The sequence below is a fragment of the Manis pentadactyla genome, chromosome X (genome assembly GCF_030020395.1).
Source record: "Manis pentadactyla isolate mManPen7 chromosome X, mManPen7.hap1, whole genome shotgun sequence".
In the NCBI taxonomy this organism is placed as follows: domain Eukaryota; kingdom Metazoa; phylum Chordata; class Mammalia; order Pholidota; family Manidae; genus Manis; species Manis pentadactyla.
In genome coordinates, this window is record NC_080038.1 from 106467801 (window position 1) to 106493949 (window position 26149).

At 40.5% G+C, this 26149-nt stretch overlaps 1 protein-coding gene across 11 annotated transcripts in view; it reads left to right on the forward strand.

Moving 5' to 3' along the window:
- The window catches only part of PAK3 (p21 (RAC1) activated kinase 3), a 313135-nt gene that overhangs the window by 276237 nt on the left and 10749 nt on the right, over positions 1 to 26149 (forward strand). For all 11 annotated transcript variants that reach the window (XM_036912633.2, XM_057496161.1, XM_036912634.2 and 8 more), the window contains 2 exons: positions 238 to 337; positions 820 to 1016. In XM_036912633.2, coding sequence (XP_036768528.1) covers positions 238 to 337; positions 820 to 1016 — 297 coding nt within the window. The remainder of the gene's footprint in view (positions 1 to 237; positions 338 to 819; positions 1017 to 26149) is intronic.

Here is a 26149-nt window from a genome sequence, read left to right on the forward strand (position 1 = left end):
GCACACCATCACTCTCCATGTCCTAGGCTGACTCGGGAGCCTGCATGTGTGTAACGCTAAGTCACAACACTGATGTAAATGGTAATGTGATTTGAAAATGGTGTTAACAATATTTAATGATCTATTTCACTTGACAACAGAAAATTACATCCTTGCCCCAAATTTATCTGAAAATGAAACTTAAAATTTCTAAAAATTCTGTGGAATATAATTAGAACTTTTTTTCTGATCCAATAGTGCCTCCAAGCTTTGGATTTCTTGCACTCGAACCAAGTGATCCATAGAGACATAAAGAGTGACAATATTCTTCTTGGGATGGATGGCTCTGTTAAATTGAGTAGGTATTTTGGTTCAGATGGTGTTTGAGAGAGTTTGGGGGACATGTCTGCTCTTTTACTGCTTATCTTGAGAAGAAATAGCTATTGAAAATGATTAGTTTGAAATTATTTAGAGCTAGTTCGAAGTAAAGAATTTCTCTAATGTTCTGTTCCTGTAGATTGTGGCCAGCCTTTGAGGCTAGTGACTTGCATCTGCTGGGTGACAAACACCTAATTAGAAAACTGAAAGATTCTTTACATTGGAGGGAACAGTCATAGGGAGGGAACCAAACTGAGGTTTAGTAAAAATGATATCACATTCGTTGGTTATTTCAATCCCTTTTAAAATGAGGTCCAGCTGAGAGATCAGGTAACAACAGAATGTGGGAGTTGTAGAAACTCAGTGTCCTGCAAAGGAAGTTACAGCAATACTGAAAATGGCCTATTGTAAAAAAAAAAAAAGGAATTCGAGTTGATTTTCCCTGACTTTTCCCCTCTGCAGCTGATTTTGGGTTCTGTGCCCAGATCACCCCTGAGCAAAGTAAGCGAAGCACAATGGTGGGAACTCCTTACTGGATGGCACCTGAGGTGGTGACTCGGAAAGCTTATGGTCCAAAAGTTGATATCTGGTCTCTGGGGATTATGGCAATCGAAATGGTGGAAGGTGAACCCCCTTACCTTAATGAAAATCCACTCAGGGTAAGTCAAAAGAGCATTCTGGTACCATCCCCAGGAAAGGGAAGAGGCCAAATGTCATCATTTCTACCAGAAGTGTGGCCAGAATTGGGCTCTTCCCTGGGACAAGTGACATAGAAGCTCCAAGTTATCATTTCAAAATTACTCTGAGTTATTTTCAATTTCTCTTAAAATTCCTGAACAGCTTTTTTTCAAGTGTGTTGGTATCAGTATTTCTAATGGTAGAAATCTCTAGAATTCTTTAATATAGCTTCCTGCAGTTTAAAAAAGTGTAGCCTTTTTTGAAAAGCAAGATGTGGGGAAAAAAGTACTTTTTTATTACATGCCATGGTTAAATGATCTGTCTAGGAAACCCTTGCTTTACAATTACTTTAACAAAGTAAATACATGCATTTCCAGGATACCTATAATTTTAAAAATTAGATTTTGTTTCATTATCAGTAATGATTTATTGAGCAACAACAGCTTGGTGGGTATTGAACAGAACCCAGGATAGACACAGTGCCAGCCTGGTGGAATCACCAGCTTAATTAGACTGTCAGGTAGAAGATGCATGAAAATAGTTTGTGCTGGGTAACTCGGTTTGCTATTGCAGAATCAGAGGTTTGCTCCTTACGTGGCCTGGTTGGTTAACCTCTGCAAAGAGAAAAGCTCCATTTCATAGCCTAATACCACAGTCTTTGTTCAGAGAGTTGCTCATGATGATGACAGGAAATGCCAAAGGACTAGGAAAGAAACGCTCACTCAGTACAGAAGTGAGCCACTGGCTATTTTGTTGTATATCTCCTAAGGGTAAGCCAGAAGTTGCATTGTATATACAAAGTACATCACAATAATGGAAAAAAGGAAATATGTATGGATTCAAATTCTACTTTCAAAACTCTCAGAGCCATTGCCAAAGGCATCTTGCATATTACTCGCAACATTACCATTAAGAGTCTAAAATTGCATTTTAACCTTAGTATAAAACAAAATTGTCCTGAGTAAATGGTTAAGTGTTTACATATATAGCTTATAAAATCCATATTAGAGCCAAATATATGCAGCTTTTTATACATGTGAAGAAACCTATAAACCAATTGTCTAGTTGTTTTTGCAGTTGGAACATTTTATAATGGGGAGCTGCATTCCCTATGTAGAGATAGAGGGACAGCCTCCTCCTTGTCCCATCCTCATTCTGCTCTGGTACTTGGCCCCTTGTCCTAGTCCCTGTGCTGACTGGAAAACAGAGAAGAGTGAATGCCCTAATGAATGCTATGGGCCATTGCTCTGGGCTCATGAAACAATCTGGAAGTGAGATATGCACACTGATTAGTGCCTGCAGGGCTGAGTGGAAAAGAAGGGGCTTTTTCCCACCATTCCTGGGTCAGCCCTCCATGAATTTAATCAAGCCTACCCCTGACCCATGGACCAGCACTTCAGGGTAATTACTTGGGCTTGTCCTTACTGTTTAACCACCTTTGCCCATTAACAAATAGCAGTGAAAGGACACATCAGGCCTCCTGTTTCCATGGATTTCCTCTTCTAAGTCTTCAGAGTTTAGAGGCACTAAACGGATATGGCTATTTTGCTTTCTGCCTTCTAATGAGTAATTTACAACCTGCAAAATTTAAGGATTAAATAAATGGCTCTGTAAAGCAGCTGGTCTCGGTGATGCTTTTATTACCTTCTTTAGTTCCCTGATTACAATTGATTACTCTTTAGCTAGGCTGTTAATTGTTAGAAAAAAAGAAACAGTTTTAATCTTTATAGGCATCTCCTAGCCTGAGATTAGAACTCAAAATTAACAGTTTGTCTCTTAGAATCCACAGCCTTGTACGGAAACAAGGACTTGCAGATTAACAAGGCACCAGGTTCAGAGAGCCTACATTAAGACTATAACAAAAAAGACCTTTCAAAAAGAGCACCCCGTTGAATTCCACTGATAAGGATTTACTCTAACACTGTTCATTACACTCCATGTATGAGCAACCTTCAGTGAATCAATCAAGTCCTTATTGAGCCAGCGTTTGCTCTCTCTGCTAGGCACCACGAGTACTTTTTTAGTTTTGATTTTACATATGTTTATGTGTCCTCATGTTCTCTTAAAGAAAACACAGTCTCTCAGGCTATATGCCATTATTTGGGATTTGAAAAATGTAGTTTTTTGAAACCATGGAAGGATTGGAGAGAAAAAGGTCTAATATGAGCCTGTAGGAAGCCTGTGTTCTCTTGGATCCTCATGGCCAGGCTGTGTGTGGGGAAATAGAAAATGGTGGAGCTTTGGGAGAGGTATAAATGAGAACTAAGTTAGTCCTTCTTTCTTTAAGATCTTTCCGCTACTACCACCTATCTACCACTTCAGGCTTTGAGGAGGAAAGAAGGGAATAAGTGAAGGAAGACAGAGTGGTAGAGGGTAGCATGCTGATGTAAAAATAATTTGGACCATACAGTCAGGCAGATCTGGGTGTGCATGGGCTCCATAACCTGCAAGCTCTAGGACCTTCACCAAGTCACTTATAACCTTTATAAGCTTATTTCCTTTGTGCAAAATGGGGATAATATATATCTCACAAAGTTAGTACAGTGTAAAGCTCATTGTAGGAAATATAGAGAGAGAATAGAAAGAAATTTATATATGAGTAGAAAAGTGAGAAAGGAAAAAGAAAGGACCTTTATTTTTTAACTGAAGTATCATTGATTTACAATCTTATATGGGTTTCAAGTATACAACACAGTGGTTCCAGTGGTTCAATAGTTACTCATACTACCAAATCCTCACCACCACTAGTGCAGTTACTATCTGTCAACATAGGAAGATGTTACACAATCACTGACTATATTCTCTAGTTCAGTTGTGAGTTTAGACTGTTTATTTGAAATTGTTCTTGTTTCTTGAGGTAGGCCTGTATAGCTATGTACTTCCCTCTTAGAACTGCTTTTGCAGCATCCCACAGATTTTGGACTATTGTATTCTTGTTTTCACTTGTCTGCTTGTATTGTTTGATTTCTGTTTTGAAATGTTCACTGATCCATTGATTATCTAGAAGCATGTAGTTTAGCTTCCATGTTTGTGTGCTTTTAAGTTTTCCACATGGAGTTTATTTCTTCCTTCACACAATTGTGGTCTAAGAAATTGCTTGATATAATTTCAATCTTCCTGAGTTTATTGAGGTTCTTTTTAGGGCCTAGTATGTGATCTATTCTGGAGAATGTTTTATGTACATTTGAGAGAAATGTGTATCCTGCTGCTTTTGAGTGGAATGTTCTGTAGATATCTGTTAAGTCCATCTGATCTAGTGTGTTGTTCAGTGCCTTTGTTTCCTTATTTATTTTCTGTCTGGTTGATCTATTGATGTAAGTGGTGTGTTATAGTCTCCTACTATGAATGCATTGCAGTCTAGAGAAAGGATCTTTAAAGTGTTTTTACCCATTCATGGAGAGAGATTGGATTCCCCACTTCCCCAAGAATGTCCCCTCCACACTGGCAACACTCCCATCCTCTTAAGGAGTAAAGGGTTCTGCACAATTTAGTAAAATTTCAGGGAACACTGAACAGGAGAGGTAAAGGTGAAGTCTGGGGCTATACATTTGAAGGTTGTTTGCATTTCAGTATGGCTTTTTTTGTGTCTTTGTTGTGTCACATACCTCTATGAATACTGCATATTAACATATCAGTGATGCAAGGAGTTACTTTACCCCCACTTACTTATAAAGTGGTTAGGATTTTGAAAAATGTAAATTGTTCTGTACTAATTGACCTCATTTGCTCATAAAATGCCTTTTAAAGGTTAGTGTTATTAACTTAGTGATGTTACAAGGTTGGTACCCTTCCAGAGACAGAGAGGAGACAAGCTTCTTTCCATCCCTTTCCAAGCTTCATTCCCACTGCCTAAAGTCTTTGCACTCAACATAACTGGCCTTGGACATGTTGTTCTGTGACCCATGGACATTTTTAGTGCATTCTCCAGTAATAAAGTGCCTTGTTCTTTCTGTTTGTAAAAGTGAACTGGGGTTAAAATTGAAGTTTCCCTGTGGATATATGCATGCAGATCAGATGTTGGTGTTCTGCTCATCTCCCTCAACATTTTTGTCAATTGAATATATGTTTTTTAAAACCTATAATGAACTTATTCTAAATAAGGAGGCACAATCATTTCCATAAAATAAATCTTTGGTTTGTTGGGGGTTTTTTTCTTAGCACCAAGAGAATGCCCGTTTATTAACTTTGCATTCACACATAATGGGGATGTTCTTGTCAATGGGTTTTGGTGGAATCTGATATTTGTGAAATGTTGAGGGGACATCCAGTTGAAGTCCCTACTGGTCCCTGTGGGTGGAGCCCTTTTTTTGTGTGATTTTCCTAACATTTATTCTAGTTTGAATGAAGTTCATTAAGTCTTCTATTTCTACCTTTGCTTTAAACATCCTTGAAACTGTATTGGATCTTTGGAAGACAGTTATTGGTATCAGTAAGACACATCTGAATGATAAAACAGTATGTAGTATAGTATGTGAGCCACTGATGCTATAACAGTGGTTATCCTTGGTTGCACTTCAGAATCACCTGTGGAGCTTTAAGAACTAACGACATTGGGTTCCCACCCAAGGACTAGATCAAATACAATGGTCTGTGGCAATCCCTTCAAAGAACCCTGTCAGGACTGGAAAACTTCATCAGCCCCCTTTGACCATGGTTGTTCAGCCAGAAAAGAACACACTATCATTCTCTTTCTCTATTTCATCTACAAAAAAAATCACGAGTAACTGTGTCAAAGCCTTGTTGAAATCCTGGTGCACTCTATGGCATTTTCTGATTTACCCTCCACTAGCACTATCAAGAAAGAAGTGATACTAGTTCACACCATGTATGTCATTTTCTTTTTCAATTTTACTTTTCCTGAAAATAAAGCTCATCATTAAAATGTGCCAGCTGCTGAGTACACAATACATACTGGTGATAATAAAGCCATCAGTCTGATTACTCATGATTAGGAGTGCATAAACTATATTGTCAGAAAGAAGAAAGGCAGAAATCTAAATTCAGACCTGTTGTCTACACTAGGAGCCTCCCTACTCTTACTTTACTGGCACTTAAAGCACTACACAAATGTTAGTTATTCTTATTTTTTATCATAGAACCAGAGAGATTCTGGTTAGCTTATATGTCTAGAGAAGAGAGTTAAGTAGAAGAGAACCTCTAGCAATGAAAAAATAGCAACTAAGGGCCAAAGTGGTAGTTCCCTCCAACCACTGGAACCTGTGTTATGGATTGGAATGTCTGGGTTTGATGGTGTGCGCTCATTTGGAATTAAAGTCAGACATAAACTTCCTGAGTGCCAGAGAAGCAAGCATACTTTGCTAGCACTCAGTCAATATTGTTTTGAATGTATTTCAGTAAGAGCTGGGAGCATTCCCTTCTTTTTCCATAAGCCACTATGGAACAGGAAGGTTTATTGATGGTTTGTTGACACTCCTTCTACTTTGAGGGCAAACCTATGCCTAAAAGGAGGGACCAGTTGGGATAACTGCAACTAAAATAGTTATAGAACAGTAACAGGGTTTCTTTTTAATCAGAAAAAAAATGTTGCCTGTCAGAAGATAGACAGCTCTGAAGAATCATTGGTTGTCAGGAATTTAGCAAAGGAAAATGGGACCTAGCCATAGGAAAGCTGCAAGTCTCATTTAGATTGTAATTCAGAAGCAGCTCAAAGTGCGCTGAGTTATGATCCAGAAGACAGCCAAAGGAGAAATTGATTCCACAGCAAACTAAAATTTGAGACACTGACCAGGCAAAGAAGAGGGAAAGAAAGATTATAACTGTGGTGAACAGGGATCTGCTTTTGGCCAAGACGACAATTCCCTTTTCCTACTACTATCTTACCATTCTTCAGTGTCCTTAAAGCATGGCATGGGAATCAACCAAAGAGGCATATGCCAATTTCCCTAATAGGTACAGACCTGTAACTAAGTAGTTAAGTCCTCCAAACCAAAGTTCATTCTAAACAGACAAATCACAGAGTGTGATGATGGGCAACGGCCCACCAAAATGCTCGCTGCTGCGTTTTATCCTGTGGCTTTTTAAATCTGTATTTTTGCCAATGAAAAATGACTTGGCCAAGAAAATCAAGGGTTTCTTGATAATTAAAGATCATCTCTGACATTTGTCATCTGTTGGAAATACACCTTTACCAACCTGGTTGCAACATCATTGTAGAAGATGCTTTGCATTCTGATAAAAGGATACTCTGGGAATTTAGGGAGAGCAGGGCAGTGGAAATCTCCTCCCAAAACCATATATATTTTTGAAAATACAACAAATAAAACTACGCCTAACAGAGACACCAGAGGATACAGTACAACGGCCAGGCTACATCTACATCTGCGAGAACTCGGCATCTCATGAAGGGGGTAAGATACAAGCCGTGACCCAGTGGGACGTGAGCGCTCCCCCTAACCCAGCCCACCAGCGGGAGGAGAGGAGTCAGAGCAGGGAGGGAGTGGAAGTGCAGGACTGCTAAACAATCAGCTCTAGTAATCTGCACAGGGAGCGCAGACACACATTGCATGGTGTACTGGATATTTGAGGAACGGAAAAGTAAAATCTGTGAGCAGATCCCCACAGCCAGCCCCCCCGGGACAAAAGAAAAGCAACTGCTTTTTGAAAGTCTTAAAGGGACAGGGGCTTCACAGCTGGATGGAATCGTCCCAGCACACTCAGCCTAGCAGCTGGGAATCCCGGGGAACTTCAGGTGCCCTAAACCCCTGGGAGGCAACACAGCTCTGAAGCCTCTCACAGCAATAAACAGCCTGCCATTCATTCCCCCTCCTGTGTGGCCCTGGCAGAGCAGCCTGGGAGTGGCTGCACCCGCATCAGCCACCCAGAGCCTCCTCCCAGCGCAAAGCCACCCGGGCCAGATCCAAAAGCTGCCGCCAGTGACCAGCTGCCCTGCGCAGGCAGAGTAAGCCGTGGCAGGGTGCAAAGGGGCACCCTTCTTTCAGGAGAGCACACTCAGCACACCTGCCTCTCCCCACAGGGCTCTGGGATGCCCTGCCTGCCGTGGTTCAGGAAGTTAACCCAGGGCCTGTTCCTGGTGTACGGGTAACTGGCACAGGCAGTGGAGAAGGGCAAGGCAACCAGCAAGGAGGAAGGGACTTTGTTCTCCCAGCTAACACAAACACTACCTGCCTACAACTACCTCTATAGCCACAAAAAGGCAGAATAATTTGGTCCAGTCCAGAATCACCCAGAAAAACCCTGAGAGAGAGGGCCTGGGGAGATAGGTTTAACAAATCTTCCTGAAAAAGAATTCAAAATAAAGGTCATAACAATGCTGATGGACCTGCAGAGAAATATGCAAGAACGAAAGGATCAAGTTAGGAGGGAGAATACAGAAATAAACAATCCCTGGAAGGACTTAAGAGCAGACTGGATGAGGTGCAAGAGGCTGTTAATGGAATAGAAATCAGAGAACAGGAATACAGAGAAACTGAGGCAGAGAGAGATAAAAGGATCTCCAGGAATGAAAGACTATTAAGAGAACTGTGTAACCAATCAAAATGGAACAACATTCGCATTATAGGGGTACCACAATAAGAAGAAGAAAGAGAAAGGGATAGAAAGTGTCTTTGAAGAAATAATTGCTGAAAACTTCCCCAAAATGGGGAAGGAAATAGTCTCTCAGACAATGGAAGCCCAAAGATCTCCCAATAGAAGGGACCTGAGGAGGACAACACCAAGACATATAATAATTAAAATGGCAAAGATCAAAGACAAAGACAGACTATGAAAGGGAGCCAGAGAGAGAAAACCGGTCACCTACAAAGGAAAACCCATCAGGCTATCATCAGACTTCTCATAAGAAACCTTACAGGCCAGAAGAGAATGGCATGATATATTTAATGTAATGAAACAGAAGGGCCTTGAACCAAGAATACTGTATCCAGCATGATTATCATTTAAATATGAAGGAGGGAGTAAACAATTCCCAGACAAGCAAAAGTGGAGGGAATTTGCCTCCCACAAACCAACTCTACAGGATATTTTAAAGGGACTGCTCTAGATGGAAGCACTCCTAAGGCTAAACAGATGTCATCAGAGAAAATAAAATCACAACAGAGGAAGCAGACCAAGCAAATACTAACTAAAGGCAAAAAATACAATCAACTATGCATAAAAACAGTCAAAGGAAACACAAAGAGTACAGATTAAAACACCTAACATATAAAGAATGGAGGAGGAAGAATAAGAAGGGGGAGAAATAAAGAATCATCAGACTGTGTTTATAAAAGCTTAATAAGTGAGTTAAGTTAGATGATTAGATAGTAAAGAAGATGCCGTTGAACCTTTGGTAACCACAAATCTACAGCCTGCAATGGCAATAAGTATATATCTTTCAATAATCACCCTAAATGTAAATGGACTGAATGCGCCAATCAAAAGACACAGAGTAATAGAATGGATAAAAAAGCAAGATCCATCCATATGCTGTTTACAAGAGACTCACCTCAAACCCAAAGACACACACCACACAGACTAAAAGTCAAGGGATGGAAAAATACTTCTTGCAAACAATAGGGAGAAAAAAGCGGGTGTTGCAGTACTTGTATCAGACAAAATAGACTTCAAAACGAAGAAAGTAACAAGAGATAAAGAAGGACATTACATAATGATGAAGGGGTCAGTCCAACAAGAGGATATAACCATTATAAATATATATGCATTCAATACAGGAGCACCAACATATGTGAAACAAATGCTAACAGAATTAAAGGAGGAAATAGAATGCAGTGCATTCATTCTAGGAGACTACAACACACCACTCACTTCAAAGGACAGATCCACCAGACAGAAAATAAGTAAGGACACAGAGGCACTGAAAAACACACTAGAACAGATGGACCTAACAGACATCTACAGAACTCTACACCCAAAAGCAGGAGGATACACATTCTTCTCAAGTGCACATGGAACATTTTCCAGAATAGACCACATACTAGGCCACAAAAAGAGCCGCAGTAAATTCCAAAAGATTGAAATTCTACCAACCAACTTCTCAGACGACAAAGGTATAAAACTAGAAATAAATTGTACAAAGAAAACAAAAAGGCTCACAAACACATGGAGGCTTAACAACATGCTCCTAAATAATCAATGGATCAATGACCAAATTAAAAGAGAGAGCAGGCAATATATGGAGACAAATGACAATAACAGCATAAAGCCCCAACTTCTGTGGGATGCAGCAAAGGCAGTTCTATGAGGAAAGTATATAGCAATCCAGGCCTATTTAAAGAAAGAAGAACAATACCAAATGAATAGTCTAATGTCACAATTATTGAAATTGGAAAAACAAGAACAAATGAGGCCCAAAGTCAGCAGAAGGAGGGACATAATAAAAATCAGAGAAGAAATAAATAAAATTGAGAAGAATAAGACAATAGAAAAAATCAATGAAACCAAGAGCTGGTTCTGTGAGAAAATAAACAAAATAGATAAGCCTGTAGCCAGACTTATTAAGAGAAAAAGAGAATCTATACACATAAACAGAATCAGAAATGAGAAAGGAAAAGTCACATCGGACCCCACAGAAATACAAAGAATTATTAGAGATTACTATGAGAATCTATATGCTAACAATGTGGAAAACCTAGAAGAAATGGACAACTTCCTAGAAAAATACAACCTTCCAAGACTGACCAAGGAAGAAACAGAAAATCTAAACAGACCAATTACCATCAACAAAATTGAATTGGTAATCAAAAAGCTACCCAAGAACAAAACCCCCAGGCCAGATGAATTTACTGCTGAATTTTATCAGACATATAGAGAAGACATAATACCCATTCTCCTTAAGGTTTTCCAAAAAACAGAAGAGGAGGGAATACTTCCAAACTCATTCTATGGAACCAGCATCACCCTAATACCAAAGCCACGCAAAACCCCACCAAAAAAGAAAATTACAGACCAATATCCCTGATGAGCATAGGTGCAAAAATACTCAACAAAATATTAGCAAACCAAAATCAAAAATACATTAAGAAGATCATACACCATGATCAAGTGGGATTCATCTCAGGAATGCAATGATGGTACAACATTCAAAAATCCATCAACATTATCCACCACATCAACAAAAAGAAGGACAAAAACCACATGTTCATCTCCCTAGATGCTGAAAAAGCATTCGACAAAATTCAACTAATTTTGGACACTAATAAATGGAAATCCATTCATGATAAAAACTCTCATGTTTTTATCCTCAACATAATAAAGTACCTCAACATAATAAAGGCCATATATGACAAACCCACAGCCAACATCATACTTAACAGCAAGCTGAAAGCCTTTCCTCTAAGATCAGGAACAAGACAGGGATGTCCACTCTCCTCACTGTTATTCAACATAGTACTTGAGGTCCTAGCCATGGCAATCAGACAAAACAAAGAAATACAAGGCATCCAGATTGGTAAAGAAGAAGTCAAACTGTCACTATTTGCAGATGACATGATATTGTACATAAAAAACCCTAAAGACTCCACTCCAAAACTACTAGAACTAACATCTGAATTCAGCAAAGTTGCAGGATACAAAATTAATACAGAGAAATCTGTTGCTTTCCTAATATACTAATGATGAACTAGCAGAAAGAGAAAACAGGGAAAAAATTCCATTTACAATTGCATCAAAAATAAAATACCTAGGAATAAAACTAACCAAGGAAGTGAAAGATCTATATGCTGAAAACTACAAGACACTCCTAAGAGAAATTAAAAAGGACACTAATAAATGGAAATTCATTCCATGCTCTTGGTAGGAAGATTTAATATTGTCAGAATGGCCATCCTGCCTAAAGTAATCTACAGATTCAATGCAATCCCTATCAAAATACCAACAGCATTTCATTCTTCAGTGAACTGGAACAACTAATTCTAAAATTTATATGGAACCACAAAGGACCCTGAATAGCCAAGCAATCCTGAGAAGGACGAATAAAGCAGGGGTGATCTCACTTCCAAACTTCAAACTCTAAAGCCACCATTATCAAGACAATTTGGTACTGGCACAAGAACAGACCCACAGACCAGTGGAACTGAATAGAGAGTCCAGATATTAACCTAAGCATATATGGTCAAGTAATATATGATAAAGGAGCCATGGATACACAATGGGGAAATGACAGCCTCTTCAACAGCTGGTGTTGGCAAAACTGGACAGCTACATGTAAGAGAATGAAACTGGATCATTGTCTAACCCCATACACAAAAGTAAATTTGAAATGGATCAAAGACCTGAATGTAACTCATGAAACCATAAAACTCTTACAAAAAACATAGGCAAAAATCTCTTGGACATAAACATGAACAACTTCTTCATAAACATATCTCCCCAGGCAAGGGAAACAAAAGCAGAAACGTACAAGGTGGAACTATATGAAGCTGAGAAGCCTCTGTAGAGCAAAGGACACCACCAACAGAACAAAAAGGCATCCTACAGTATGGGAGAATATATTCATAAATGACATATCTGATAAAGGGTTGACACCCAAAATATATAAAGACCTCATGCACCTGAACAAACAAAAACAAATAATCCAATAAAAAAATGGTCAGAGGAGCTGAGCAGACAGTTCTCCATAGAAGAAATTCAGATGGCCAACAGAAACATGAAAAGATGCTCCACATTGCTTGTCATCAGAGAAATGCAAATTAAAACCACAATGAGATATCACCTCACACCAGTATGGATGGCCACCATCCAAAAGACAAACAACAACAAATCTTGGCAAGGTTGTGGAGAAAGGGGAACCCTCCTATGCTGCTGGTGGGAATGTAAATTAGTTCAACCATTGTCGAAAGCAGTATGGAGGTTCCTCAAAATGCTCAAAATAGAAATACCATTTGACCCAGGAATTCCACTCTGAGGAATTTACCCTAAGAATGCAGCAGCCCAGTTTGAAAAAGGCATGTTCACCCCTATGTTTATTGCAGAACTATTTACAATAGCCAAGATATGGAAGCAACCTAAATGTCCATCAGTAGATGAATGGATAAAGGAGATGTGGTACATATACACAATGGAATATTACTCAGCCATAAGAAAAAAATAAATCCTACCATTCGCAACGACATGGATGGAGCCAGAGGGTATTATGCTCAGTGAAATAAGCCAGGTGGAGAAAGACAAGTACCAAATGATTTCACTCATATGTGGAGTATAAGAACAAAAGAAAACTGAAGGAACAAAACAGCAGCAGAAACACAGAACCCAAGAATGGACTAATAGTTACCAAAGGGAAAGGGACTGGGGAGGACAGGTGGGAAGGGAGGGATAAGGGCAGGAAGAAAAGAAAGGGGGCATTACGATTAGCATGTATAGTGTGGAGGGGGCACAGGGAGGGCTGTGCAACACAGAGAAGACAAGTAGTGATTTTACAGCATCTTACTATGTTGATGGACAGTGACTGTGAACAGGGATGTGGGGGGGACTTGGTGAAGGGGGGAGCCTAGTAAACATAGTGTCCTTCATGTAACTGTAGATAAATGATACCAAAATAAAATTTAAAAAAAAAGAAAGAAAACAAATCCTACCATTTGCAGCAACATGGATGAAGCTAGAGGGTTTTATGCTCAGTGCAATAAGCCAGGAGGAGAAAGACAAGTATCAAATGATTTCACTCATCTGTGGAGTATAAGAACAAAGAAAAAACTGAAGGAACAAAACAGCAGCAGACTCACAGAACCTGAAAATGGACTAACAGTTACCAAAGAGAAAGGGACTGGGGAAGATGGGTGGGAAGGGAGGGATAAGGGGGGAAAAGGGGCATTACAATTAGCACACATAATGTAGGGGTGGGGGCAGGGGAAGGCTGTAAAACAGAAGACAAGTAGTGATTCTATAGCATCTTACTATGCTGATGGACAGTGATTGTAATGGAGTATGTGGGGGGACTTGGTAATGGGGGGAGTCTAGTAAACATAATGTTCCTCATGTAATTGTAGATTAATGATACCAAAATTTTTAAAAATGTAAAATGTATATGTGTGTGTGTATAAATAAAATAAAGGGTCCACCCTTTAAAAAGAAATTTAAAAAAAAGGATACTCTGAGATGTTTTCCATAAGCATCTCAGCAGAGAAAGTTGATTTGATTCCAGCGGTCATAGCTCTTTAGCTGGGAGAGCCAGAGTGTTAACATCTCAAGTGCCAGGCTGACCTTTTTGCTGCAGGTTGCTGCTTGCTTTCTTTTCCTGTTCTCCTTTTTCTTCTTTTGTTAAGAATTGCCCCATTGCTTAGATGGCAGAATTCATGAGCACTTTTCATCTAGGAGTGGCCAATGAATAGGAGAGGACTAGATGAAGAGCCTTCTAGTGTCTCTACCACCCGTATACATTATATGAATTGAAGAGTGAATTCTATTCCCAGGTCTGCCAGCCAGGAACTCCATGACCTTGTGTAGGTGAACTGTCCCTGGGCCTCCATCTCCTTATCCCTTCAAACAAGTAGAATTGATGAGATTACTGGTTACCAGTGGATTCCATGAGCCACTAGAATTCCATGGAGTTTCTTGGCCTTAAAAGGGCCCAAGGGGGAGGTCACGTGGCTCTTGATTCCACCCAAACGGGTCCTCTTTAATTCATCTCCTCTATTGGGCTTCCACACAAATTTACCAAAATGAAAGGGGAAATTCATGGGTCTCTTACTCTGATTTTGTGTTCTTAAGTGGTAAATAGGCTATAGCCTTCCCTGACTGCAGGAAGGGTCATGGTTTGAGTGTTGTCTTTAGGAGTGCTTCCAGAGGACTGATCTTCAGAAAACAGTTCAGAGACATCCTCATCACCTGCTAACTAAATTTGTATCCCATACTGTGGGAAGACTCCCTTTTTCATACCAAGCTAAGCCACTTGCTCATAATGTGGAACATGGTAGTGCATGTGGGATTGCACAGTCCCATTCTGATAAGAATCTCAGGGAGGTAGAGCTGCTTCAGGGACCTGGGGTCTACACTCTAGGGTATAATGGGAAGAATTGTATGTTACTGTGTACAGAGCTGTTCAGCCGGTGAACTGCTTATGAAACAGAAGTTGAAACCTGTTTATGTGAGCAACGATGTGCCTTTCACAGATCATATCAAAGTCTGGCTGTTTTGATCCTAATATGGTAATTTGGAAAAGCCCAAAAGAATCAGGGAGGTTAGTCCCTCCCTACTGTAATATTCTGAAATGAGATATGAGCAAATGTATAGTGTTAAATGGTACTTGAGAACTGGAAACCAGATGTGGGTTGAAGAGGAAGTCAATATACCAAATAGAGACAATGTTTTGAGAGGTTTTATTTGAAAAGGACCAGAGCTATGGGGCAGGAGCAGAATGAGACCTAGAATCAGGTCCCTTGTCCCTTGACCTCCCTGATTTTTTTAGCCTTTCATTTCTCTTCCTCTTCATTCCACCAGCCACTTTCTCTCCCCTTTGTCCCTTGGCCCATGTCCTGACTCTGTGTTCTCCTGCTCCCTCTGCTTTTTGCAGCTTTTCTCCTCTAGGTCCTGCTGCATTTTGCTTTCCTTCTTTCTATCTCTGTGCCTACCCTACCCCACCTACTTCCAAATTCCCTGTTTCTGACCCTTGGGTGCTGCTTGGGCTGCCCAGGGTTGCGTCTGAGCACATGTAGCCGGCTCTATGCTTATTGACAAGCGCTATTAATCCTGAGAGATTGGAATGACCACATGTGTTGTCAGAGTCATCTGGTCTCTATTTTCAAGCACAGGCCAGTCCTTTATGCTGGAAAGGAGCACTGTAAAGCTAAGCCAACACCTAATTAGTCAGTAGTACCTAATTACTTTTTACCATCAACCTATAAGGGGATAGATCTATAATAGGTTCATTTTAAGTGACTTTTTAAGGATTAAACAACCCCCCACCCCCCGGGCTTAATTTTCTGACAGATGAGAACTACTATGCAAGACAAGTAGGGAGCAAAATTACACCATGCTGCTTATTTTGTCATCACACTGGACTGCTGGGTTGAGTATGTCAAAGTATGAAGTAAAACATTAGTTATTAGTCATTTCTTTTTGCAGATTTGGCCCAATTTACTTTCTCCTTGGAAAGAAAGAAATGTCAGAGCCTTTCATGAAATCCATAAACACCTCAGAGGCAGCATTACACTCTTACCTTTAACCTCTGAAATCCCAGGTCACAAGTAAATGAAGGCATAAGGTGTCAAGTCACTCGTTGCCAAATCTCTCATAAAACACTCAAAGGTAGTTGAGAATTCTAAACGGAGAAAGGGACCAAGACAGCAGCAGGTTGCAGGCAACAACCAGAATACAAGCTGCTTATAAACTCGGAACATATATAGACACTGGGGAATACAGTGTGAACTCTGTAACTGGGTATTGGCCCTCAGTTCCCCATTTCTGAGTGGGAACCACTGACCTCAAGACGGTCCATTTCCTCAGTAGAGGTAGAGTTGTTCATGTTCTTTGTGCCTCTTGAAGAGCCGTTGTCTGCTTTTCCTAGGAGAATTCCTACCTGAAAAACTGGAAACACTCAAAGGGGGTATTGTGCAGTGGGCAGAAGCATGGACTCTGGAGTCACACTCCATGGATTCAAATATTGACTCCCTCATTGCTAGTTGTGTGATGCTTTGCAGGTTGTATTAACACCACAGGCCTCAGTCTCTTCATCTGCCAATTGGGTTTCATAATCAAGTCTACCTTAGGGGGTTGTAATCTGTATTAAGTGAGCTAATAGTGGTCACTCAATGAATGTTAGCTATTAATATTTCCCATGGACATAGTATTTATACAGATATTGACATATAAATGAATAGCCTTTTTGGTCTTATAGTTCAATTATATTGTTAGATTTTTATGGGCGAGATTAAGAGCCTGTTCACCATGTAAAACATGATTTTCATGGGTAAACTGGAGTCCCAAATATTCAACTTAGAAAGAAATGTTTATAACACACCCTCTTTGTAAACTGAGTCTTTATATCAATGCCAGGCCTCTCGTGGTTACTAGCACATTTCCATGTAAGTCCCCTGGTTTTTTACTAACATCTTAACCTAAACTTTATAAACTGTTATAATGAACTGAAATCACAAAGTGAAGCTTTTTAATTAAATGGTTAGTCCTGTTGTAAAACTGCCTTAATGAAAATGTATTGGGTACATATGGATTGTTTGGGGACCTCTTTGAAGAAATGTGGTACCTTCTAAGATGACTGCTTTGATCTTTTTTAACTGAGGAAATTGCCACCAAGGTAAACTGAATTAAGCTTCAACTGGGTAAAGTAGTTTTCTCTGAGCACTTAGGTAAATTCAGTTGCACATTGGAGTCATTGAAAACTGCATAATTTGTGTATTATTGCCAAGAGACTTAGAGTCATTGTTAAGAATTTGAGAACATCAGAAACTACTAGGTAATGTGCATATCACAATGAAGAAAGCCACCGTATTTTGGCCAAAAGTTGTCTTTCTAACATTATAAATAAGGTCAGTAGGTCACAGGGTGTGTAGTGTCTCATCTTGGGAATTAAACAGACCTTGTTCAATGATGTAGCAGAAGATGAATCAAGAGCACCTTCTCTGTCCAACATCAGTCAGAGAAGCCTTAGGTTTCCGAACCACTTTGAGCCCCAAAGAGCGCTTGCTGTGCCCCTCCCTCGCTGGGTTCTTGCGGTCATCTTTCACAGATTTCCTTCCATTTGATGGCGCTCCCTCACAGACACTGCTTCTGGAGTGCTCCTCCTCCTACTGCACTGAGGAGTGGGTAGTCAGAAGTTACCACACGCTGGGCCTGTTCAACTCTGAAAAGGTGCTTTTGTGTTTCTTCTTCTATGTTGAATAGTTCATGTTAAGTTCTGAACTTTAGTACTTTGCATATCAAAGTTTGTTATCCTCCCGGGTCAGTGAAATTTATTTATACATTTTGGCTGTCATTTTATTCAGCAACAAAAACATTTATTGAGCGCCTATTTTGAGTCAATTACCATAAAATCCACAAGTGATCGTGACACAACTCCTACCTTTATAGTCTAGGAAGGCAGATCTGGAAACAAGTAACAAGTATTCGCAATATGATGTGAAAATAGTCATATGAACAAAGGTCTGTGGCAGCGCAAAGGATAGAAGGGCTAACTGTATCTGCAGGGTGACAAACTATCCCGATTTGCTTGGCAGTGAGGGACATAAGACCTACATTACTAGACCTCAGGATAGCCCCCAGAAAACCAAGGTGTCTCGTCACCGTTATCTATTTGGAAGAGATCGGAAAGACGTTAAAGAGGAAGTGCCATTTGAAACAGAGCTTAAAAGGCAAGTACAAGTTCACTGGGCACCTAAGGGAAATGGGGGTAGCATTTTAGGCAGCAATGAAAGCATTTCTTACTATGGGAATGATAAACAAATCAGTGTAAATAGGAAGTGAGTTTTGGCCAATGTGTGTACGTATATGGGGTGGGAGAGGAGGGGCTCCGGGGTGAAAAGACAATGGATGAAGCCTGGAAGGATGGGCAGGGGCCAAATCATGGAGGATTTATATGCCATGCTGAGAAATTGTTACTCTGTCCTGTGGACCAGTGGTTTTCAAATGGAAGTAGTGATCCCTTGGTTCAAATGAAACCTTGTTTGTAAGCATAAATAAATAGAGAAAAAGGAAATCTTTCTGTGAAACACTTATGTATGGGCGTATGGTCTTAGACTCTCTACACCCCTACACCCCTCTATTCCCCACCCCTTTTCCCTCTTAGCTGCTCTTGAGGGGAATTTGGGGGAGTAGTTTGGAAACCACATCTATGGGCCATGGGGAGCCACCAAAAATTTTTAAAGCAGGGAAATGGATGACCTGATGAAATCTCTGATGAGATAGATCATTAAAGAGGGTGAACTGAAGAATAACAATTCTTGAGTAAGGAAAACCAACCAGGAGGTTATTAACAGTCTGAGAGGAGCTCAAACCGCTCCATAAGCAGAGATGGTAGAGATGGAGAGAAGTGGGTGGGTATGAAACATTTCTAAAGTTTGCACTGACAGAAACTCGTAGACTGATTCCAGTAAGGGTGAGGGAGGGCAAGCTTGCTGGATGAGGCAAAAGAAGAACTCAAGGATGATTCTGTGGTTTCTTAAGTTAGAAGCAGCCAACTGTAAAGGAAATCTCCAATTTTGAATAGCCGGCTCATCTTTGAGTTTTCATTAACTCAGATAAAACCAAAATGTGATCACTCATGCCTAGGTATATTTTCCCCAATCTTTCTTCATCTAAGACTTGCCTTTGCTAGTAAAACCCTTTTTGCTATGTATTGGCTACAGCTGTATTTGTTTCCCATTAGCAGACCAGTGGTTAACAACTTTCTTTTTACAAAGATAGGACCCAGTGTACACACAGGATGTGTTCAAAAAGTTCATTTTTAAGTTAATTATTTGGAACTCATTTTCCCATAGAAATGTCATTATGTATAGACTGTAGGTCCCCAGACCAGTCCACAAAGGCCAGTTTAGCCCATAATGTAACTGAAAGTGTGGAGTTTTGCAATGGACATGAGCTGGTAATAATACTGTCGCAATTAGAATGAAAACATTTGTAGAAAAACAAATCTGGGTTTTTGTTTCCCACAAGGGGGCAGCACTTGATGAAAAGCAGGTTTAATTCTAGGAAGACAAGGAGAAATAGATGATAATTTTTGTGTAAATTTAATGGCACAGCTTTTTATATTTTATTTTATTTATTTATATATTTTGGTATCATTAATATACACATACATGAGCAACATTGTGGTTACTAGATTCCCCCCATTATTAAGTCCCCACCACATACCCCATTACAGTCACTGTCCATCAGTGTTCTAAGATGCTATGGAGTCACTACTTGTATTCTCTGTGTTATACTGCCTTCCCCTGCTCCCCCCTACTACATTATGTGTGCTAATCGTAATGCCCTTTTTTCCCTTATCCCTCCCTTCCTACCCATCCTCCCTAGTTCCTTTTACTTTGGTAACTATTAGTCCTTTCTTGGGTTCTGTGTCTGCTGCTGTTCTGTTCCTTCAGTTTATTCTTTGTTCTTATACTCCACAGATGAGTGAAAACATTTGACACCTGTCTTTCTCCACCTGGCTTATTTCACTGAGCATAATACCCTCTAGCTCCATCCATGTTGTTGCAAATGGTAGGATTTGTTTTCTTCTTATGGCTGAATAATATTCCATTGTGTATATGTACCACATCTTCTTCACCCATTCATCTACTGATGGACACTTAGGTTGCTTCCATTTCTTGGCTATTGTAAATAGTGCTGCGATAAACATAGGGTGCATATGTCTTTTTCAAATTGGGCTGCTGCACTCTGAGGGTAAATTCCTATGAGTGGAATTCCTGGGTCAAGTGGTATTTCTATTTTTACTTTTTTGAGGAACCTCCATACTGCTTTCCACAATGGTTGAACTACTTTACATTCCCACCAGCAGTGTAGGAGGGTTCCCCTTTCTCCACATCCTCACAAACATTTGTTGTTGTTTGTCTTTTGGGTGGTGGCCATCCTTAGTGGTGTGAGGTGATATCTCATTGTGGTTTTAATTTTCATTCTCTGATGATTAGCAGTGTGGAGCATCTTTTCATGTTTCTGTTGGCCATCTGAATTTCTTCTTTGGAGAAGTTTTTGTTCAGATCTTCTGACCATATTTTAATTGGTTTATTTGCTTTTTGTTTTTTCAGGTGTGTGATCTCTTTATATATTTTGGATGTCAACCCTTTATCGGATATGTCATTTATGAATATATTCTTCCATACTGTAGGTGCCTTTTTGTTCTACTGATGGTGACCTTTGCTGTACAGAGGCTTTTCAGCTTGGTATAGTCACACTTGTTCATTTTTGCTTTTGTTTCCCTTGCCCAGGGAGATATGTTCATGAAAAAGTTGTTCATATTTATGTCCATGAGATTTTTGCCTATGTTTTTCTCTAAGAGTTTTATGGTTTCATGACTTACATTCAGGTCTTTGATCCATTTCGAATTTACTTTTGTGTATGAGGTTAGACAATGATCCAGTTTCATTCTCTTACATGTAGCTGTCTAGTTTTGCCAACACCAGCTGTTGAAGAAGCTATCATTTCCCCATTGTATATCCATGGCTCCTTTATCGTATATTAATTGACCATATAAGTTTCTGTTAATATCTGGACTCTCTGTTCTGCTCCCTGGTCTGTGGGTCTGTTCTTGTGCGAGTACCAAACTGTCTTGATTACTGTGGCTTTGTAGTAGAGCTTGAAGTTGGGAAGCAAGATCCCCCCCACTTTATTCTTCCTTCTCGGGATTGCTTTGGCTCTTTGGGGTCTTTTGTGACTCCATATGAATTTAGAACTATTTGTTCCAATTCGTTGAAGAATGTTGTTGGTATTTTGATAGAGATTGCATTGAATCTATAGATTGCTTTAGGCAGGATGGCCATTTTGACAATATTAATTCTTCCTACCAAGAGCATGGAATGAATTTCCATTTATTAGTGTCCTCTTTAATTTCTCTTAGGAGTGCCTTGTAGTTTTCAGCATATAGGTCTTTCACTTTCTTGGTTAGGTTTATTCCTAGGTATTTTATTCTTTTTGATGCAATTGTGAATGTAATTGTTTTCCCAATTTCTCTTTCTGTTAGCCATTGTTAGTGTATAGGGAAACAACAGATTTCTGTGTAGTAATTTTGCGTCCTGCCACTGCTGAATTCAGATATTAGTTTTAGTAGTTTTGGAGTGGAGTCTTTAGGGTTTTTTATGTACAATATCATGTCATCTGCAAATAGTGACAGTTTGACTTCTTCTTTACCAATCTGGATGCCTTGTATTTCTTTGTTTTGTCTGATTGCCATAGCTAGGACCTCCAGTACCATGTTGAATAACAGTGAGGAGAGTGGGCATTCCTGTCTTGTTCCTGATCTGAGATGAAAATCTTTCAGCTTCTCGCTGTTAAGTATGATGTTGGCTGTGGGTATGTCATATATAGCCTTTATTATGTTGAGGTGCTTGCCCTCTATACCCATTTTGTTGAGAGTTTTTGTCATGAATGGATGTTGAATTTGTTGAATGCTTTTTCAGCATCTATGAAGAGGATCATGTGGTTTTTGTTGATGTGGTGGATGATGATGGATTTTCGAATGTTGTACCATCCTTGCATCCCTTGGATGAATCCCACTTGATCATGGTGTATGATCTCCTTGATGTATTTTTGAATTCGGTTTGATAATATTTTGTTAAGTATTTTTACATTTATATTCATCAGGGATATTGGTCTGTAATTTTCTTTTTTTGTGGGGTCTTTGCCCGGTTTTGGTATTTGAGTGACGCTGGCTTCATAGAATGAGTTTGGAAGTATTCCCTCCTCTTCTGTTTCTTGGAAAACTTTAAGGAGAATGTGTATTATGTCTTCTCAAAATTTCTGATACAATTCATTGGTAAATCCATCTGGTCCGGCAGTTTTGTTCTTGGGTAGTTTTTTGGTTACCTATTCAATTTCATTGCTAGTAACTGGTCGGTTTAGATTTTCTGTTTCTTCCTGGGTCAATCTTGGAAGATGGTATTTTTCTAGAAAATTATCCATTTTTTCTTGCTTATCCTGTTTGTTAGCATATAGATTTTCATAGTATTCCCTAATAATTCTTTTGATTTCTGTGATGTCCATCATGATTTTTCCTTTCTCATTTCTGATTCTGTTTATGTGTGTAGATTCTCTTTTTCTTTTAATAAGTCTGGCTAAGGGTTTAGCTATTTTGTTTATTTTCTCCAAGAACCAGCTCTCGGTTTCATTAATTTTTTCTATTGTTTTATTCTTCTCAATTTTATTTATTCCTTCTCTGGTCTTTATTATGTCCCTCCTTATGCTGACTTTGGGCCTCATTTGTTCTCCTTTTTCCAGTTTCAATAATTGTGAATTTGGACTATTCATTTGGGATTGTTCTTCTGTCTTGCCAATGGGTTTCAGCCCCAGGAAAGTTCACTATAAATTCAATGTGACCAAAGAAATTGACAGCCAAACATTCTTTGGGGTGAAAGAGTTTATTACCTTGTTGTTCTGCTGGAGGTAGGTTGAGCACTAGCGTCTCTGCTTCCGCTTAGAACACTGGGCCTGGCTCTCTAAACAGTGCAAAAATAGCTTATTGCCTAAAGGTGTAGAAGTGGTAGCCTAGCAACAGGGCAGTTACATCATCAGGTGGTTTAAGTTCAGTGAGGATCCTGGCCATAGGAACCCAACTTCCCCACACTCCACCCCTCCAGAATTCTTGCCTTACAATCTACATGCTTTCAATCTTCCGCAATGGTCCCTGTGCAGGAAACCTGGGGCACTATAACCAGATTCTGCAATAGGAAGAGAGGATAACAACAACTAAGAGATAATAAAAATTAAGATGCAGCAAGATTTTGATATAGGTTACAAAAGTTATAATAATCCTCAAGCAAGATGAGGTTCCTAACAAAAAAATTTATAATAATTCTCAAGCCAGAGGAAGTTCCCAATCCTCAAAGACTTTAGGGATGATAAGACACATGTTTAATACCACCAACATAGGCAAATCTTGTCCATCAGGTAGGATGCATGCAAGAGAGTGGTCCTGTGATAGCACTATAGCAGGAAGGGGGTCCCTTCCAGGTCTAGTATACCATACTTTTACTCCTTTCCCCATGGGGGTTACTGAAGGATCTATATATAGTGCTACAGGAGGTACATGCACTGGCCATAATGATAAAACACAACTCCCCAGTAAGATGCTCCTACCTTCTGGCTGTTCAGGATATACTACTGTGACCTTTGGCAGCCACTCTACTGTTATTCCAGGAATACACAGAAGGCTAGATTCCAGCCTTTTGTCCCCAAGGTGCCAGGAGAGCCAGCCATTGTTGGTCCATGTGTTGAAAGGTCCAAGGCCACATCCACTCAATGGAGTCTCCGGGGTTCAGTGCAGTTGGTGCTGGCAGCAAGATGTTATTCTGGTGGCCGAACCTCGGCTTCAGTGATTCTTCCTTGGTTTGTACTTCCAGTTGTGTAGGGGAGGCAGCCATATGTGTTAACATGTCTGTGGGGCTCAAGGCTCCCTTTTGGAGTCTCTCGTTCCAACACCATAGCACAGTCCATAAGCGGACTGACCATCCCTGCCGACTATTGGTATCTGACTTTAGTCCGGATTTTAACAAGTCATTGCGCCTCTTTATGGTGCCTGCTGCAGTAGGATTGTATGGCACATGAAACTTCGCACCCATTCTTGCACTGTATGTTCAGTAAAATGGGTGCCCTGATCACGCTCAATGACTTTTGGTTGGCCATAGACAGGAAAGAGATGCTCCATTCCTCTTTTGGTTGTCTGCTGGTCTGCACAATGGGTAAGAAAAGCAAACAGAAGTCCGGTAGCTGTGTCCACACAAGTTATCACATACCGATATCCTTCTGACACAGGTAGAGGACCAATATAGTCTATCTGCCACCTGATAGGGGTATAAGACCTTTGTTATTGTTCCATATTGCTGTGGAACTCGATGTAAGTCCCTTTTGGAGCACATGCTCCAAACCTGCTAGGCTCTACTAACTTCTTCAAAGAGCAAAGGCAAGCCCCACCGATGGGCTACAGCCCACATTGTCTTTTGCCCTGCATGCAACAAACACCGATGTAGCCATTGGGCAACATCAGAGGTAGCCTTTCCTTCTAACCAACGGATCTGGGCCAATTTATCTGCTTCATCATTTCCTGGGGATGCCAGTGGCAAATGGACCTGTCACATGGTATACTGTAATTATTTTAGTCTTACCACAGGCCCATAAGTCTTGCCACAATTCTTGCCCCCTAAGGGGTCGGTGACTGACCAGCCAGTTCACATGGTAACAGGTTGGTAGCCACAGGGTCAAGCCCCAATAGACAGCCCAGCTGTCAGTGCAGACAACTATAGGGGAGGGCTCCTGACTGATCACAAGCCACACAGCCTGCAACTCTCTCCACTGGCTGCTCTTCCCCTCACCATCTTCCATCCATATTGTCTCAGTCTTAGGATGGAAAGCTATGGCAATGCATTTTGCGGGCTTCCCATGGCTGGAGCCCTCTGTGTAACATACATCTTTGGGTATAGGGGCTCTTCCCCCCCCAATAGGGAATCTCTGCTACTAATGGTTCAAAAGCAAGTTGTTCCTGCTTTTCACTAGTGTACATCACTGGCCCCAATAAGCACTGGAGTTCTTCACTCAAGGGGCTACTAGAGAGGGCACCATGCTGCTGTAGGTAAGCACCCCACTTGGCCAGTGTAGGTGTTTGTGCCACACCACTCCTTGGCTTTTGGGTCCAGTCTCGTACCCACCTCAAGATGGGATAGGTGGTTATTACCTTTATTGGGGCCACTCCTGTGACGGGTTCTGTAGCCAGCAAGGCGTGATTCACGGCAGCCAGTTGTTTTTCTATCAAAGTGTATCGTACCTCTGCCCCTTTCCAGAGTTGTGACCAGAATCCAATGGATTGGCGAGTTCATTCAAGCCACTGCCAGAGACCCCAGCCATAACCGTCTTCAGTCACATGAACATCCAGCTCACAGGGCCTTGATGGATCTATCACACTCAAAGCCTGCACGGCCTTGACTGCCCATTTTGCTGTAGTAAAGGCAGATGCACATGTCTCATCCCAGTCCCACCTGATGCCCTTTTGTAACAACCGGTATAAGGACTTCAGAATTTGTGCCAAGTGCAGGATAAACATGCTCCAGTAGCCTAGAAGACCCAGAGACTCCTATAGCAATGCTACAGTTGTGGGGGTAGGAAAGACCTGGACTTTATCTATAACTGCTTCTGGTATCACTTTGGTCTTACCCGATGAGATGACCCCCAAGAATTTGACAGACAAACCAGGTCCCTGAACCTTGGTGCTGTTCACAGCCCATCCTTTCTCCTGTAGATGGTGCAGCAGTCTAGGTGCTGCACCTTCTAGATCTGAAAGAGAATCAGACATGAGCATGACATCATCAATATAATGGGACAGCCACACCGTTGGCGGTTTCTCCCACGTAGCCATGTCCTGGGCTACAAGTCCATGACAGATGGTGGGGCTGTGGAGGTATCCCTGTGGAAGGACGGTGAATCCATTGCCGTCCTTCCCACGTGAAGGCAAACTGTTCCTGACTTTCCTGCTCAATGTCAATGGAAAAGA